This window comes from Trichoderma virens (genome assembly GCF_000170995.1).
Source record: "Trichoderma virens Gv29-8 chromosome Unknown TRIVIscaffold_86, whole genome shotgun sequence".
Lineage (NCBI taxonomy): Eukaryota > Fungi > Ascomycota > Sordariomycetes > Hypocreales > Hypocreaceae > Trichoderma > Trichoderma virens.
The window spans coordinates 1,185,379-1,201,446 of NW_014013663.1; the positions used below are offsets into that span (position 1 = coordinate 1,185,379).

The window sequence follows — 16,068 nt, forward strand, 5'->3', positions numbered from 1 at the left end:
TTGGTGGCTGGTGGTTACGCAAGAGCCCAACGATAATTACGCCTAGCTTTAGCATGACCCTGGCCTTCTCTGCAATATATGTGTATACGAGCTCGCGTGTATCCAGAGTCGAGACCCTTCTGCTGAACCCGATCCCGGTGCTCGTACGAAGGTGGATATTTTACATTTGTATGTGTATATTCGGTCGTACTATCAATCCACCAATTACCCAACTCAGTGCTAGCCGTCATAAATAGGCCGAGCATCTTCCCGACAGAAAGCAAGCGCTTTCGGCTACAAGTACCAACCTATTTAAGATAGGGGGGACCTGTATCACAGTTGAAGTTAGTGGCAATTCATTGGTTTCCACTAGCTTATGTCATTGCTTTGTCAACACCATGGACTTCAGTCGTATCGCCTTGACCCTGTACCTCGGAGTCGTTGTCTACTGTGTCTTCAGGTTCGTCTCCCATAGAATCAGTAGGGCAAAGAGGCAGCAAGAATTTTCACGACAATATGGATGTGAACCTATTCATAAGAAATATCCCCACAAAGATCCATTCTTCGGGATCGATGTCTTCATCCGTAACATCAAGGCGGTTACTAACCACCAGTTTCTGGAAACTGTGACCAAACGACACGATGAAGTCGGAGAAACATATCAGCTCAACATGTTGGGGACAATTGGTATGTCTATTGAATGATTCGCATGAACTATTGATTCTCATGGAGAGGCTGACCTGCTGGGTCTTAATGATACAGGTATTATGACCAGAGATGAAGAAATCATTAAGACTGTTCTTTCGATCCGTTTCAAAGATTACAGCCTCCATGATGAGAGGACGAAGGCACTAAACCCACTACTTGGAAATGGTATTTTCAGCTCCGACGGATCTTCTTGGGCTCATTCGCGTGCTCTTCTTCGACCACAATTCGCTCGCTCACAGCTCATGGACTTGTCCATGTTAGAAAGTCATGTCAACTGTTTGATTGACATTATTCCCGATGGGGAAGAAGTAGAGCTTCAAGAGTTACTACTGCGCTTTACTATGGATATGGCCACTGACTTTCTTTTTGGAGAGTCGACTAATAGTTTATTGGTGAATCAGGATGGCTATCATAGCAAACTGGAGGGATTTGCGGAGTCAGTTCAGTACGCTCAAGATCGAATGGCAATGCATATTGCATTAGGCAAATGGGCTCTACTAAAACCAGATCCAAAATTCCACCATCACGTACGTGTGGTACACAAATTTGTTGACGAATTTGTTCAGAAGGCTCTGCAAGAAAATGACTTGGATTCCAAGACACAGCCATATGTACTGCTGCGAGCTCTAGTTGAAGATGTGAAAGATCCAATCCAAATTCGGGATGAAGTTCTTAATATTCTCATCGCTGGGCGAGATACCACAGCCAGTCTTATTAGTAACGTCTTCTTCATGCTGTCATCACGGCCGCAATTGTGGTCAATGCTACGAAAAGAGGTACAGGATCAGTTCCAAAACAAGCCGCCGACGTTCGAGGAAATACCGCAATGCAAATATATTTGTTATACGATCAATGAAGGTGAGCTGTTCCCCCATTCCTTCCCTCGCCCAGCACTCAGTCGACGTAACAGAGCTATTATATGTAACTGAGTTAACAAACTTCTGTTACAGCTTTAAGATTATATCCACCCGTTCCTGTTAACTCACGAGTCGCAAACTGCGACACAGTCCTTCCGAGGGGGGGCGGGCGAGATGGAAAATCGCCCCTGTTCATCCCACAAGGGACTCCTGTCATCTATAATGTGTTTGGCCTTCATCGTCGGCAAGACGTTTACGGTACTGATGCCGAGGAATTCAACCCCTCTCGATGGCAATCACTGCGGCTGTCATGGGAGTTCCTCCCATTCAATGGCGGCCCAAGAATTTGCATCGGCCGTGAGTGACCGGAATATTTAATCACCAAGTGCATTCATTGTTTAGCTAACTCCATCAACCTCTAGAACAATTCGCTCTCATAGAGGCGAGCTACGTCCTTATTCGATTCCTTCAGCATTTTGAGACCATTGAGTTAAAAGATCAAAGACCGTGGCAGGAAAAGATTGCATTGACCGTCTCTGGCCTTAATGGAGTACGTGTTTCGTTAAATCGATCAAAATAAGCCTCACCGCAACCGGAATTTGTTATACTCGCTGATGCCTGAACGACAATTTTTATATTGTATAGACGCCGAAATTACTACCACAGGTGCACGAACATAATACATACCCAACCATGCCAGACAAGCGATTACGCAGCATTTTACTAGTCCATTCGTATGGAGTCTGTGGCAGCTATGTCAGATATAGGCTAAGGTTACAAGCGTTCGAGCGTGGGATCCATATTCCTCCATTCCACCTCTTAATCTAGTGGTATGGAGTACTTCGTACATTCGCTACTAAAATGAAGTCCAACCCCATCCCACTACCGTACCACGTAAGCCCAGAGTAAGCAGGCAATAGCTGCATCCACTAATGCAGCATTCTTACTGCTTAAAACGACGGTTACTTTTTGCGAGAAGAGAAGAATGAGTGCACCAGTAATTATCCAATAGTATGCGGGAGAAAATCTTCTAAACGTAGCTCTATTACTTATTATTTTGAGAGACATCAAAGTAATCGTTATTTCATGTATTTGTGGCGAACGTTTTGCTTCCGTAAACATCTCGTTAAAAACACGTCAGCCTCACATGTCATCACCTCACCAAACTCGGCCTAATACTTCTACGAGTTGACATTAAACAGAGACTATTACTAAACTATTAGTTAGTGCAGTTTTGTTGTATTTCTTTCGTACACACCATAAATGTATCCAAAATGTCTCGACGCGCCCCACTGCCTCGTAATCTGATAAAAGCTACGAAGTAGAATCATTTCGTCTTCACGTTGTCTTCAGTTTTATTTTATCGCTTCCCTACTCTTTCTGGCAAGGAAGTCTGAAAGTAGGTTAGATTCGCTGGCAGCTTGCAGGTTTGTCCCAAATATGAGTTCAGCTATTTTGTAAATGCTCAGTCAGGATTGCCCCTGCAGTGTGGCTGAAGTATTTCCATATCTACAATCGCAGTTTTTGAGCCTTTCGGTCCGTGAACTGTTCAATACAGTACCATTACATAGTCGATGTTGACGGCCAGTCACTATGGCAGTACACATGATCTCGTTCTTGTGCTGGAGTGTGAAGGTGGCAATGCCCATGGCGTTAAATACTTTCAATCAGCTAGAAGCTGCCTATAATCATTTCGCAAACTACTAGTCACCACAGAAAAGTAGGTGTGAAAGAAAAGAAAGACAAATTGAAACTTGCTTGTTCATAACTACGCTTAGGAAAGACCTTGTTTATTAGAATTCTCCATCCAAACAATGCTACATATACTGTGCGCTAATATTTATCCATTACTTACATATTGAATCGTTTATAACATTCCTATAAGCACCAAAACTTGGTATGACTATTCCTCGAGATCGGCAAAATACCAATTACTGTTGAATATTACTCACTGATCCTCTAATTGCTTCGTCGACATGTATCCTCTTAATTCCAGGACATGGCCCAAGACACACTGCCTTCTCGGCAAGTCCTTGGATTAGTTTATCGATATCAATTGTTATCTGGAGGCTCTCTTTTGCTTGTTGGCTTGTTGCTGCATTGTCAGTTAGAGTACGCATCTCTGGATACCCTTCCGACAATGTGAAATTGTTTTGTCCCGTCGGCACAGTTTGACCCTCTTGGAACAATCTGCCAAATATTGTAAAGTCGTGTTCCGGAATAGCAGCACGCCTCGTCGTTGTATTGGGTCTATGGCCTCCAGATTTGTAGGCCTGGTTCTCAAGTATGATAAGCGATTCATCTGGCGTTGCGTCTTTTTGAGGATTTGATATCTCTCCAAATGTATTCAAGCGAGAATTAATGTCACCTTGCGATCTTGGCATACCCAATCTAGCTGTTTTTAGCAGTGGTTGGTCGTCAGTCGTCGGAGTTGATAGGCTAATAACATCACTAGGCGAGCCCATGCGAACGAATATCCCTCGCTGCTCAAGGTATTCTTCAACATCTGGCGCCTCTAACCATTCTCCTTGGAGATCCGAAATAGCAGTGTGAAGCATCGTTCTTGTCCGCCCAAATTGTAAGCTTTGCAATTTTGGTGGTGATATTCGTGGCGTTAATGTGTTCAGGTTTCCTTCGATGAGACGCATCATCTTGGGTAAACACGCGTTTAGTCCATCGCTATATTGACAGTCCGAAAAGAATGCGCTAGGGTTCCCAGAAAGGCGATGAGCAACTCTTTCTAGAAGTCTTTCTGCTCGCTCCAATTGCAGTGGTAGAAGCATCGCCGGATTAATTGCAACGACGGGGAAGTTACCCAGCTGCAAAAGTGCTATGGCCCTTGTCAGACAGGCCAATAGGAGCCGCTGCGACACAGGAGCCGGCTTGCTCCTAGTCAATGGTCCGTACTGGCCCTGAGGATGATAATATCCGGCCTTTTGGTGCTCAAGTGCCGTGAAATTCCCAGTCAGACGACAGGTAGGCTCATGAGTAGCATCAGACTCATCCAGCGAGGTTGTTGCGTCGTCATCTAGAGACTGGTTCTGGTTGCCGGGCAACATGGACTTCTCCAATCGAGCCTTCCTCGCTATAGATACGATATTCATCGCTGTTTGGTTGAGCTGCATCATGATGCCCGCAGGTAGTTCTTTGCCTCTCTTTGAGACACTCTCATAAAATTTTATAAACTCGTCAATGGAGCCATCCAAAGCCACCTCAAGCACTTCAGCTCGAGTTTTTGCATTTATAAGTGCGCTTTGTTTCCGGCTACGATACGACCGCTGCGCCAGCCTCATTCGAGTTTTTCTCTTGTTGGATAAATTAGATGCGTTTGAATTGATATCACGTCCGGAAAGGGGGATGGACTTACCGCTTCGTCATTCGCTGTCTCATGACCTGTCTCCATCATTCGTGGGCGCCCAGGTCGGCGCCGTGGGGCAGTATCAGCCTGAGGATTCGTCATTGGTTTACCGCTCTTCATTATATTATTTTGTCGAGTCGCCCGAATGTACAGTTCGGGTTCACAATAAAATGTTTGTCTATATATGGAATTCTCGTTCGTTTGTAATGGCCAGAGCTTCTCATTGAATGGTAGCGGGGCAAATGAGCTGACAAATATTTCCGAGTCCTCTTGTAGCGCCAGATATCTCACGCTAACGCCGGAGAAATTAGCAAGTCAGACAAATTGTTTTTTACTTATAGCCGACGGCCATTGGAAGTCATGTATACTATTCCCTTTGAAGTGATGAGCGGAAATAACAGTCAATAACAATGGAAGTGATTAATGAACTCCAGTACATAAAAAGACATGTGTCTTCCATCTCCCGCTTTTTTGGAACAATGATTCCGGTTCATAGTCATTGGGAGAGAAGTTAATAAAGGACAGATCCTACACTTTCGCCAATCGATTGCACACCGCAACATCTCCGTATCACGATGTCTTCTAAATATGTTTCACTCGCCATCGGTTCGCATACTTGGTCTTCCAACAACATTACAGAGGTTGAGAGTCTCTTGAATGTTATGCGCAACCATGGAATCAAGATCATTGACACTGCCAGAAGCTATGTATGCAAATCAGTTTCTTCCTTCTTTGTTTTTGAAAATCGACGGAATGGCTAATAAACATTGGGACAACGCAGGGCCTCGGTGCATCAGAGACCGTTATCGGACTCAAAAAGCTGGCTGGTGAATTCGCCATTGATACAAAAGCTGCTACCGGCGTGGCACCTGGTACGGGGCAGAAGATTTTAGAATTTGCCAAAGAGAGCTTAGAAGCTCTGCAAACTACCAAGGTTAATTGCGAATGCATTTTACACACTATACTCTTGCTTAGATTTTGACTGTACAAATAGGTTCGAGTTTTCTTTTTGCATGCCCCGGTGAGTAGCTGACTTTCTTACTCTAATCTCGTATTAAATGCCGCCTCTAATTCTTGCTTTCAAACCAAAAGGATGAAGACACGCCAGTACATGTGCAAATGGAATCCATCCAAACTCTGTATAAGCAGGGGGCTTTTGAGGTGTTTGGAGTATCCAACTTCACTCCGGAGCAGGTGATTGAATTCTACAACTACGCCAAATCCAAAGATTATGTCCTTCCTACAGTATATCAGTCTAGTTATTCTCTGGCTGTTCGTCAGAACGAAACTAGGCTGTTCCCAACTCTCCGCAAACTGGGTATCGCAATCCAGGCTTACTCACCAATGGCAGGAGGGCTGCTGTCAAAAACTCCAGAGTATATTGAAGCGGGAAAGGGCAATTGGGATCCTAATACCATCACTGGCAAGATCTTTCGGGACCTCTACTATAAGCCGTCGTATTTGAAGATGTTGGAGGAATTTGGGAAGCTCTCTTCAGAAACCGGTGTAAGCCGATCAGGGTTGGCTTATCGTTGGGTAAGATATCATTCAGCGCTTAAGTCAGAGCTAGGAGATGAAATGATCCTGGGCTCTGTGACCGCTCAGCAATTGGAGGAGGCCTTGGCAGAGCTTGATAAGGGCCCTCTTGAGGCTTCAGTAGTTGAACAGCTGGAGGGCCTTTGGCAGCTGATCAAAGATGATGCGCCAATTGACAATCTTATCTCCGTCCGCAAGGTGGTTGGGGGATCAGCATAGAACTCGGGTTGGGATCCAAGCAGAGTCACGAGGTGTGCAATTTTTCTAGAAATAACAGTATAGATTGTTCATTTCTAACGGCATTTAGACTCGATGCCAGCTACAAGATCTGGTTTAGTACAAGCTCCGCCAGGCTTTAGAATCATGTACCTTAGTAGTTATAAATGCTAAACTCACTCAGAGGTGAAACAGCCGGTCAGATACTTCAACATTTTTACAATACGCACTGCAAGTTATGCCTGTTATGATTATAATTTGCCACATGAAAAGAGCAAAATTTACTCGTGAAATATTCCACGATCACCATCTATCAGCTAACGCTAAAGTCGGTTTCCATGTTAGAACACATTTAAAATCCTGTAGTGATCACGGCTCACTATTTAGCGCATTCCGGTCTACTATAGTCCATAATTGAGAAAACAACAAGTCGACATCTTGTGCTTCCTTCCCTTCCCATTTACGTGATCCCACTATCAGTCGTTCCTCAGTATCGACAATTAGCCTACTTGCCTACCCTATGAAGCCGCGACTAAAACAAACCCCGAAACGCCAATTTTTATTTTCATTTAAAAAAAAAAGGCTCGTTCAAAATCGGGCAAATCAGATAAACTTTAGGCCACCCTGGAGATAATAGCTTATTCTATTGAGTATACTATATTACGGAAGGATACTTTCAATTTTCTCGGCTTTTCTCAATCGTTCACTAACAAGAAATATCATCAACATCCGTCGAGCGGATGCAGCATTGGCTCAACCTCCCACGTGCACGTACCCCAAGCGATTTAGCTTACTCTCATTATCTCCAGAGCACGTCTCCACAGAGTCTTACCAAAAAAGGCTCGTTAGACCCTGAAAACTTATCTCCACGAGAGTATCAAAAATTTTCACCAGCAATAAGCCCCACGTGGCCTAGTTTGACGGATATCGGAGGGGCGAAGGGTTATCCACCATAGAAACCGTGAAAAGGGAAGAAAAGGAGAAGAAAAAAAAAATATCTCTGTAAATATTTCCTTTGCCAATATCAGGCTGTCTTCGTGGAAACTGTGCCCTTACAATGGGGTTGCCTGATGTGGAGACTCCCCTGGTTCCGCTCTCTCTAAGTCTGCCACCCCTCAGGAAATCGGCTAATCTCACTGAGGCTGAGGCACGGCAAGCTTTGGGTCGGCTTCACGAGTTTTCGTACTATCCAATCCCACAAGTGCTTGAGTTGGAATCATTCGGCCACAATCAGGACGCATCCGCGCCAGACTCTGGTTATACATCCGAAAATGATGCTGATGAGGCATCCAAAGCGGACAAGGCAATCCCTCTGTATTTGGACCCTATAGAACGCGACTTCGCCGTTCGCTGGCTCACCGGATTTATTGGACAAGCCGGGGAGTTCTCTCTGAGCGATGACACGCGTGACGAGTTTGTGGATGCGGCGTGTTCGGTACTGTCACATTTGACATCTACCGAAGATGGCTCCAATACGCCAGATGACGATCCCGGCATGACGCGCCGATTCCAATTCTCGACTAGCAACAGCCCAAAACCATTTGTGGTTGATCTTTACGATACTCCCATGCAAACTGGTGAAGATCACACTGATGTTGGCTTGCAAACTTGGGGAGCATCCATCGCGTTCTCTCAGATGTTTTGCGATACGCCCATGGATTTTCTGTCGAACACGCCGACACTTGATTCCTCCATACGAATCGTTGAGCTTGGCGCTGGGACAGGTCTTGTCAGTCTGGTACTTGCAAGCCTTTTGCCCTCGATATCCGATTCACTGCCGTCTATTGTTGCGACGGACTACCATCCTACCGTATTAAAGAACTTGGAAAAGAATGTGGCTTCCCATTGCAAAGAAGGATCTACGGCAGTGGTGCAGGTAGCTCATCTTGATTGGTGCGCGCCCACGCGGCAGCCTCCCCTAGATGTACCTGCAGACATCATTGTGGCAGCAGATGTTGTCTATGCTGCAGAGCACGCTCGATGGCTTCGGCATTGCGCTACTTATTTACTCGCGCCAAACGGTGTCTTTTGGTTGATGGTTTCCATCAGACCTAATGGCAAGTTTGCCGGCGTTTGTGATTCGATACAGGCTATATTCGCTGAGCCAGACGCATCTGGTGTTAATGGCTGCCGGCATCTGAAGATTCTGGACCACCAGTGGATAGACAAGAAGGACAACATTGGACGAGCCGACGAAATTGGTTATAAACTCTTCAAGATTGGATGGGCGTGAATAGTCTTGATACATTAACAATTTTCTTTTTCTTCCTTTTTTTGGGGGGTGGGGGCGTTATTTGGAGAGAAAGGAATATATTTATAGAGCATCTGACACAATAGAATAGACATAGAGAAGAGCTTTACCGGCATAAAGGGCCATAGAGAACGTCTAGAATATTTATGATAAATTTGTTGATACCTCAAAAATTCGTTGCATATATGGACTTTATGCGGATGAGTGTCTAGATGATTGTTGTTGTACGCCGGGATTGTTTTAAAGTATTGATCAACCGAATATTTATCCACTGATTGACCTTGACTTGTTTTTGCCACAGAAGCAGCTCGTTTTCCCCCCACATCATATGGACTAGCTTTTGCCGAAGAAGGGCAGAATCGCTTATCAACTGCCTTCGCAGATGTGAATAGGGAGTTGCATGTACTGGTTTTCAATGCTCAGAAAGGAAACCGGAGATGGGATGGGCCAGTGACAGTCGATATGCTACTTTGGACACGGAGTAGTGGTGCTATAATTCTTATGGTGGCGGAGTCGGACAGTTTCTCCGGCGGTCGCACTGCTGGACCCAGATGCATAAATTCGGTCGACGCTGAATCTCCCAAGCTACCGTTTACATCCCGCCTGAAAATGGAAGGCGAGACGACCACACCAAGAAGCGGCGAGAGAAGAATCAAGGGGCGGGTTGCGATAGCATGCACCGAGTGTCGCAGCCAGCATCTGCGGTGCGATGCCGTCGTGCCGACCTGTTCCAGATGTCGCAACTTACACAAAACGTGTGTCTACTTGGATTTACGGCGAAGCCGCCGGAGACAAGCCGAAATCGAAAAGTCGATGCACTCGGAGCATTACGATGATTCTACGGTAGAAGCCAGAAACGGCACTGCAGCTCGTCAACAGAGCCGGCTTTCTGAGGGATCTCGGTTACATCCAGGGCAATCGAGCCCTCTCTTACCAATCTTTGTCGCGGCTGGCAATGCTTTCCGGCCAACCGTGTTTGCGGATAATGACCCTCTATCAAGCAGACCAGTCGACGGATTTTATAAATTTTTCTTCCCGGGCCATCCATTCATACTACCGCAAGCACACTTGATGCGCCACTTCGAGAAGAACCCGGATTTCAGCCGTGAACTGGTTCTGATGATCGTCTTCATTGGTTCGCTATATACTCACGATTCGCTGTCAGACGAATATAAGCAGCAAGCTGAGCAGGCTTTGGGGAGCCGACTTGCGCCTCATGGTTTTAATGTTCAAGCTCTGATGCTGTTTGCCCTCACCCTGGAATGGTCGGGCGAAAATGAGAGAGCAGCGATATATCTTGAACGAGCAAAGGCTATGGGTCTGGAAATAGGCATTCAACGGCGAGATTTTGCTTCCCGTTGCGGCATGGGAGATGGGGTTTTGGAAGAAAGCTGGCGACGCACCTGGTGGGAGCTCTATGTGATTGATGCACTCTTCGCCGGCATTCGCCACCTGCCTACATTCACATTTTGGGGAGTAGATGCAGATGTTGAGATTCCCTGTGAAGAAGAGTTATACATTGCAGGGGTGAGACAAGTCACTTCCAACGTTAATTAACTTCAGTTTCCTTTTCCACTAACTATTTCTCAGATGATTCCTCAACCTCGAACCCTTCGTGAGTACGATAATCGTGGATTCGATGACGACGATGAAAGCTTTTCCTCTTTTGCATATCTCATCGATGCCACTCGGATACTTGGGACGACGTTAGCCGCTGGTGATGTTGCCAACAAATCCGCGTATACTTTGGTTCAGAATGCTGAGGCAAACCTAATGAGCTGGGATTTGCATTTACCTCGTGCGAAACGCGACCCTGTCCAATCCAATGGAACAGTGGATGAAGTATTATTCAAGGCCCATATGGCGATACATACGTGAGAATATATCCCTAGAAAGAATTCGACTTATTCTTTCTCTTCTCCAACACGGCGGTTATTTTGTTATAACTAACAACAACACTGTAGTACATCTACTCACCTACATCGACCGAGATCGACACTGCACTACACCACGATGGAACTTTTATGCTCAAAATATGCACCACCGCTACCTGCAGAAGTTCTAAGCGCTGAAGAACAGCATCGCGACAGACACACACATAAGGCGATCAATGCGGCAAAGAATTTTGTCGATTTACTAACCGCTTCTTCTTCCCCCTTAACGCACAGCCCCTTTGTAATGTGCATGGGATCACTGGCCGTAGCCACGTATCTGTCTGGCTGTGAACATATTTTGGCGGGTCCCGAGCTAGTACATGCAAAAGATCGAATTCGGGTATTTTTAGGAGTACTGAAGGCATTTACCAGAATATGGTCGCAGGCACGACACTGGTCGGGTGAGATAAAGCTAATGGCAAGAGAAGTTCTCGAGAAGCAGGACGTTACTGGGCGGATCGATTTCCCATGTATTCAAGCTATGACAAGCCTTGAAGACATAACGCTCATCAATGGGGCATCAGAAGGCGTTGATGTATCAGATGTGGGCAAAGAGTGGGAAATTTTGATGGAAGATATATAAACGGCGTGTCTAATAGCGGAGCGGAGCTGCTTGAAAGAATTTGCAATTCACCACTGCCCAATTACTTTTCAGCAACGAATTCGAGTACCGCTTTTCCTTTCCTGCCTCTTTGTGCTGCAAATTTCCAAGCCTCAATCGCTCGTTCCGCCTCGAAAGCCACAACAGGAATGGGTTTCAGAGTGCCATCGTCTATAAGCGAGGCCACCCTGGAAAGGGTATCGCCGTCTGGGGAAAGGATAAAGTGTAGCCACCTAACTTCCGGATGGTCTTGCAGTTCTTCAGGCTGTCCCCTGCCGAAAGCCCATTTAGGGGCTGGATCTGCTACTGTTACAACGATGCCAGATTTCTTCACCGTACTCCAAGTCTTGGTCAATATTTCTCCACCAACAGTGTCAAAAACTGCATCCACGTCGTGAATCCCTTGGTGCCAATTAAGATTGTTATAGTCCACGACCTGGTTTGCCCCTAATTCTGCTAACATAGTGTTGCTTGAAGTAGAAGCTAGGGCGATGACCTCTGCACTGAGAAGCTTCTTTGCGATCTGTACAAACATAACACCAACAGCTCCTGAGGCGCCTGTTACAAGGATTTTGCTGCCGTGATCCAGATTCGTGCGCTTGAAGAGTGCTTCCCAAGCTGTCAATGCCGGGATGGGAATTGCTGCTGCTTCCGCATGAGAAATGGATGAGGGCTTGATAGCTATCTCATTCGGCATAGCAATTACGTATTCTGCCTGGCCACCCTGAGGAGCCTCTGCATCAATCATAGCATAAACGTTTTGCCCAAGAGATAGAGGTCCCTCATACTGGGATCCGAGGGATTCGACTGTGCCCGATATATCATGCCCAGGAACTCTGTTGGGAGAAGCATATAACTCAGGCCAGATGATTTCGTCAGCCGTGATCCCAGCTGCGTGGACCTTGATAAGAACCTGATTTCCGGTAGGAATTGGCCGTGGTAGAGAGTTTGAGAGAATAACATTGTGGTCATCTTGGCTGCCCAAAATCTGAATAGCTTTCATTTTGCTACTGTGGATAAAAAAAAAATTGAGTGAAATTAAGAGTTTTGTTGATTTTGTTTGCGAATTGGAGATACAGTTTAAGCCTGGTGAGTGTATACGAGGATGTTGTGGCTGGAAGTAGCAGAATATTTTCCATTCAGGTGTGACGGTATTTAAATGCCGGAAGTGAGTAATAGCTTGAGACTTCTTGACGACTACGCCCATCTCCCTTTAGCCGGTAACTATGTCGTAAAGAAATGATGGATGGGAATTTTTGTGAGTATTTCGTCAATGAAGGGTTACTTAATGTGAGCAAGGATCGGGTAATGGCATAAACGTATTCGGGTCGGTGGTTCGGAAACGCAAAATCGACCCGATTGTGGAGTCAGCGTGAATGACCCGACCCGACTGACGGGCAAATGACTAACCTATACCTGTCAAGTCAGATATCATTCGCCGTAGGCTGATTAGCTATGTGATAGGTGTATCAAGTCACTATATGACTATGAGCAACTTGCGTTGACCCGCATCACATCATCCGAAGACAGGTTGACACTGTATTACCTGAAGCTTGTTTGTATGATTCACCTCTATAAAAGAAGCTGCCTGGCTCTCTTAGTTATTCGAGCTTCGCAGAACCTAGACATTCCCCATTAGGCCATTCTGCTTCATATTACAAGAGCTTCCTACACTATCCAAACAAATAGTATCATGGCATCTCCAGTGACAAATATGTAAGCGCTTTAATGAACTACAAAAACCGCACAGCACAGTCTACTAAAGCTATATCCTTAGAAACCGACCGCGAGAAGATATTAAAATCCTCTTTGACCATGAGTTAGCCAATGCACCTGGGAAATCGATTATTGGTGTCCATCTAGACTATCCCCCTGAAGGTTTCACTCCTCCACATCGGCACGGCGGCGCCACCGTTGTCGCCTACATTCTTGCAGGCGAACTCCTGAGTGGCATGAACGGTAACCCTCCCAAGGTATACAAACCTGGGGAGAGTTTTATGGAGCTGCCGGGCTGCCATCATACTGTGGGAGAGAATACTAGCAAAACTGCCTCGACGCAGGCAATTGCTATTTTTGTAGTGGACACCGAAGTGGTTAAGACTGGTGGTTATGAGGCTTTGACAGTGCTTGATGAGGGTTGGTAATAGAGTAGGTGGCAGGGAATATGTAGATGGATCAGAACAATGCCGATATATCGCACTGACTGGAGCGATCAATTCTTTAAAGTGATGGTTAAAAGAAGTAAAGAAAAAAGGCCAGTACTAACTTACTCTAGTTCACAATCACCCTTCATTCCAAGTTTGGGGCTAGCTCTCTCTAACATGCTCTAAAGAAGTAAAAAAATTGTTTTAATTTATGCAATTGCGGTGTTGGCCCTACCTATACTCTGCTCCACAATCACCTACTTTGTGAAATATTTCAGACCTTTGGCTTCGTATTAAGATCTGTTCAATCATATCATGATCTGATTGATCGAGAGACCAACCAAAACTGGACAAATTCTCATTTGTATGTTCGCTTATGCCCATACGTGCACCAACAATGACTGCGCCGACATAGGGAAAATCCAGCACCCAGCGAGTAGCGACATTTGATATGTCGACCTGATGTTTTGTGGCAATAACGCGCAACACTGTTAGCAACTCTTGGAAGAGATCCCAGCCACCCCAACTGCGTATCATTTCGAAATACTATGGTTAGTATGGTTAGCACTGCAACGGCGAAGAAATAGCTGCTTGCCCCGTCAGCTCACCTTTCGTTGGCTGGGTGTGATTGATCCATCGTATATATCTGGCTCAAGTTTTCCAAGCCATTTGTCGGCAAGAAACCCACCACACTTCGTGAATAGATTAATAAATATCGATGCAATTAAGTGCGAGATAGTTCAGACTAAACCGCTTACCAGTGTGCCATATGTCAAGAGCTTGATATTGTGCTCCTCACAAGCGTTCCCCATTTCGAAAATAGGCCGAGAATCGACGAGAGAAAACTATTTCCCAATCAGTGATTATTCACTCGCTAGTAAATCGATCAGTATGTCAAACCTGGACTTGGTTGGTGTATACTCTAATGCCAGATTGGACCACCTCAAGGAGATGCTTCGTATCAAAATTGCAAAGACCGACTGTTTCAACCCGATCATCTTCTGTTAGAAATCTGAGAGCTTTTAGATAGTCCGGATTTTGATACTTGATGTCCATTAGCGCGAAATTCATAATTACAGAGGGTTTCTTTGGCTCTTACAAATTGCCAATGAAACTGTAACAGATTAATCTTCTCTGTCTGCAATCGGCGACAACGCTCTGTGACATTTTCTTGTACTGCCTCTCGAGACACAGTCATTGGATGAAAAACGCAGTACTTTGTTGCTGTAAATATTTTATGCCTGTGGGGGTACAGGGATGAAAAGCGTCCCTATGATATGTGAGCAGCGGGCTTCGTTTGAACTGGTCTCTAAATAACTTACAAAAATGATCTCAGCGTCACCGTAATGGTCAGCCATATCAAATGCTGTAAAACCTTGTTGAACATGACTTGAGAATTGTTCCACAATCTTAGAGGACGATGCAGCCCCCCACGCAGGACTTGACATTTGCCAAAGCCCCGAAAATATTCGTGGAACTTCGTGTCCATTAAGTTGAAAAGTTTCTTTTGCTTGTAGAGGTAACGGTGTCATAGAGGTCTGTTTGCTGACATCCTGATGTGCATCTAGAAGTGCTGGTCGGGGTAGCCCAAGAATACCAGCCGTTGATACTAGACTTCGTCCAAAGGGATAATCTTGCTCCGTTGCTTTTAGGGTAGCATAACAGCTTGTCAATGACTGATAGAGAGCTTCCACCGAGGAGTGCTCTCCATTATTCATTACCCGTGCGCCAGTATTTATAAAAAGAGATTTTTGAACCGCAGTCATTGCTTGTACGATGTCGCCATCCACGCTTGTCAAAAAGGCATACAGTTCGCCACGACTGTCATCGCTGGTCCTTGGTATAAGAAACGTTCCCTGAGAAACTAGGTTCTGAAATAATTGAAGGCTCTCGAATGAGAGTCCACAGCCAAGCATACTGCGGGCGATTTGTTGCGTCCTGTTCAGTTCGGCAAGACTGGGCTTTTTGTCTTTTCCTATTATCGAAGACGTAGCTCTCTGTTCAACATACTTTCTCGTCTCGCATTCAAAAGCGCGTGTGATTTCCGGAAACAATACCAAGAGCGACCTCATTACCACGCGAAGACCATCGGCAGGGAGATTGGCGATGATAGTATCCGTCATCATGTTGACGTGTGCCGTACCCACGCCGCCGCCATGTTGTGCGATGGCCATGTCAAAAGATATCTAATCGGAGCGACCAAGATTTAGTTTGCTTCAATTCTGTAGGTCCAAACGCGTATGCCAATGTGATATTATATACTGAGCTGGCCAGTGTTCTTGTTTGCCGAAGAGCAGACAATTGCTTCGAGCACATCAAAATCTCGTGATCTTGTTTCGTGCCGTGCTGTTAATCCCTGTCGGCTATTTCAAACCCAAAGTAACCGGCGTTCCAACGGCGCTGTGTAGATGGCCGGTCGGCGTCTCACCCCCACAGCGGAAGTTCACAATAGCCTTGAACGTGCTCGGAAGGCTGGATCTAGTG

At 45.6% G+C, this 16,068-nt stretch overlaps 8 protein-coding genes across 8 annotated transcripts; 5 read left to right on the forward strand and 3 right to left on the reverse strand.

Moving 5' to 3' along the window:
* Positions 1-377: 377 nt before the first annotated feature.
* Positions 378-2,124, forward strand: TRIVIDRAFT_50878 (uncharacterized protein; the record flags this gene model as incomplete). Its single annotated transcript, XM_014097347.1, has 4 exons — positions 378-666; positions 742-1,545; positions 1,638-1,901; positions 1,967-2,124. The coding sequence occupies 4 exons, from the start codon at positions 378-380 to the stop codon at positions 2,122-2,124; spliced, it is 1,515 nt and encodes a 504-aa protein (XP_013952822.1).
* Positions 2,125-3,475: 1,351 nt separating this feature from the next.
* On the reverse strand, positions 3,476-5,004 carry TRIVIDRAFT_50984 (uncharacterized protein; the record flags this gene model as incomplete). Its single annotated transcript, XM_014097348.1, has 2 exons — positions 3,476-4,849; positions 4,912-5,004. The coding sequence occupies 2 exons, from the start codon at positions 5,002-5,004 to the stop codon at positions 3,476-3,478; spliced, it is 1,467 nt and encodes a 488-aa protein (XP_013952823.1).
* Positions 5,005-5,477: 473 nt separating this feature from the next.
* Positions 5,478-6,657, forward strand: TRIVIDRAFT_59348 (uncharacterized protein; the record flags this gene model as incomplete). The annotated part of the gene is made up of 4 exons (XM_014097349.1): positions 5,478-5,609; positions 5,684-5,836; positions 5,897-5,923; positions 5,995-6,657. The coding sequence occupies 4 exons, from the start codon at positions 5,478-5,480 to the stop codon at positions 6,655-6,657; spliced, it is 975 nt and encodes a 324-aa protein (XP_013952824.1).
* Positions 6,658-7,711: 1,054 nt separating this feature from the next.
* On the forward strand, positions 7,712-8,887 carry TRIVIDRAFT_51067 (uncharacterized protein; the record flags this gene model as incomplete). Its single annotated transcript, XM_014097350.1, has 1 exon — positions 7,712-8,887. The coding sequence occupies one exon, from the start codon at positions 7,712-7,714 to the stop codon at positions 8,885-8,887; it is 1,176 nt and encodes a 391-aa protein (XP_013952825.1).
* Positions 8,888-9,565: 678 nt separating this feature from the next.
* TRIVIDRAFT_2340 (uncharacterized protein) lies at positions 9,566-11,272 on the forward strand (the record flags this gene model as incomplete). Its single annotated transcript, XM_014096972.1, has 3 exons — positions 9,566-10,432; positions 10,496-10,779; positions 10,870-11,272. Coding segments are annotated over 3 exons (1,554 nt in total), but the record flags the coding sequence as incomplete, so codon positions are not given.
* Positions 11,273-11,483: 211 nt separating this feature from the next.
* On the reverse strand, positions 11,484-12,443 carry TRIVIDRAFT_50895 (uncharacterized protein; the record flags this gene model as incomplete). The annotated part of the gene is made up of 1 exon (XM_014097351.1): positions 11,484-12,443. One exon carries the CDS (start codon positions 12,441-12,443, stop codon positions 11,484-11,486), a length of 960 nt encoding a protein of 319 aa, XP_013952826.1.
* A 690-nt stretch (positions 12,444-13,133) lies between these two features.
* On the forward strand, positions 13,134-13,584 carry TRIVIDRAFT_225928 (uncharacterized protein; the record flags this gene model as incomplete). Its single annotated transcript, XM_014097352.1, has 2 exons — positions 13,134-13,156; positions 13,218-13,584. 2 exons carry the CDS (start codon positions 13,134-13,136, stop codon positions 13,582-13,584), a joined length of 390 nt encoding a protein of 129 aa, XP_013952827.1.
* A 231-nt stretch (positions 13,585-13,815) lies between these two features.
* Positions 13,816-15,758, reverse strand: TRIVIDRAFT_194336 (uncharacterized protein; the record flags this gene model as incomplete). The annotated part of the gene is made up of 6 exons (XM_014097353.1): positions 13,816-14,130; positions 14,193-14,276; positions 14,343-14,429; positions 14,485-14,628; positions 14,684-14,854; positions 14,907-15,758. The coding sequence occupies 6 exons, from the start codon at positions 15,756-15,758 to the stop codon at positions 13,816-13,818; spliced, it is 1,653 nt and encodes a 550-aa protein (XP_013952828.1).
* Positions 15,759-16,068: the final 310 nt, after the last annotated feature.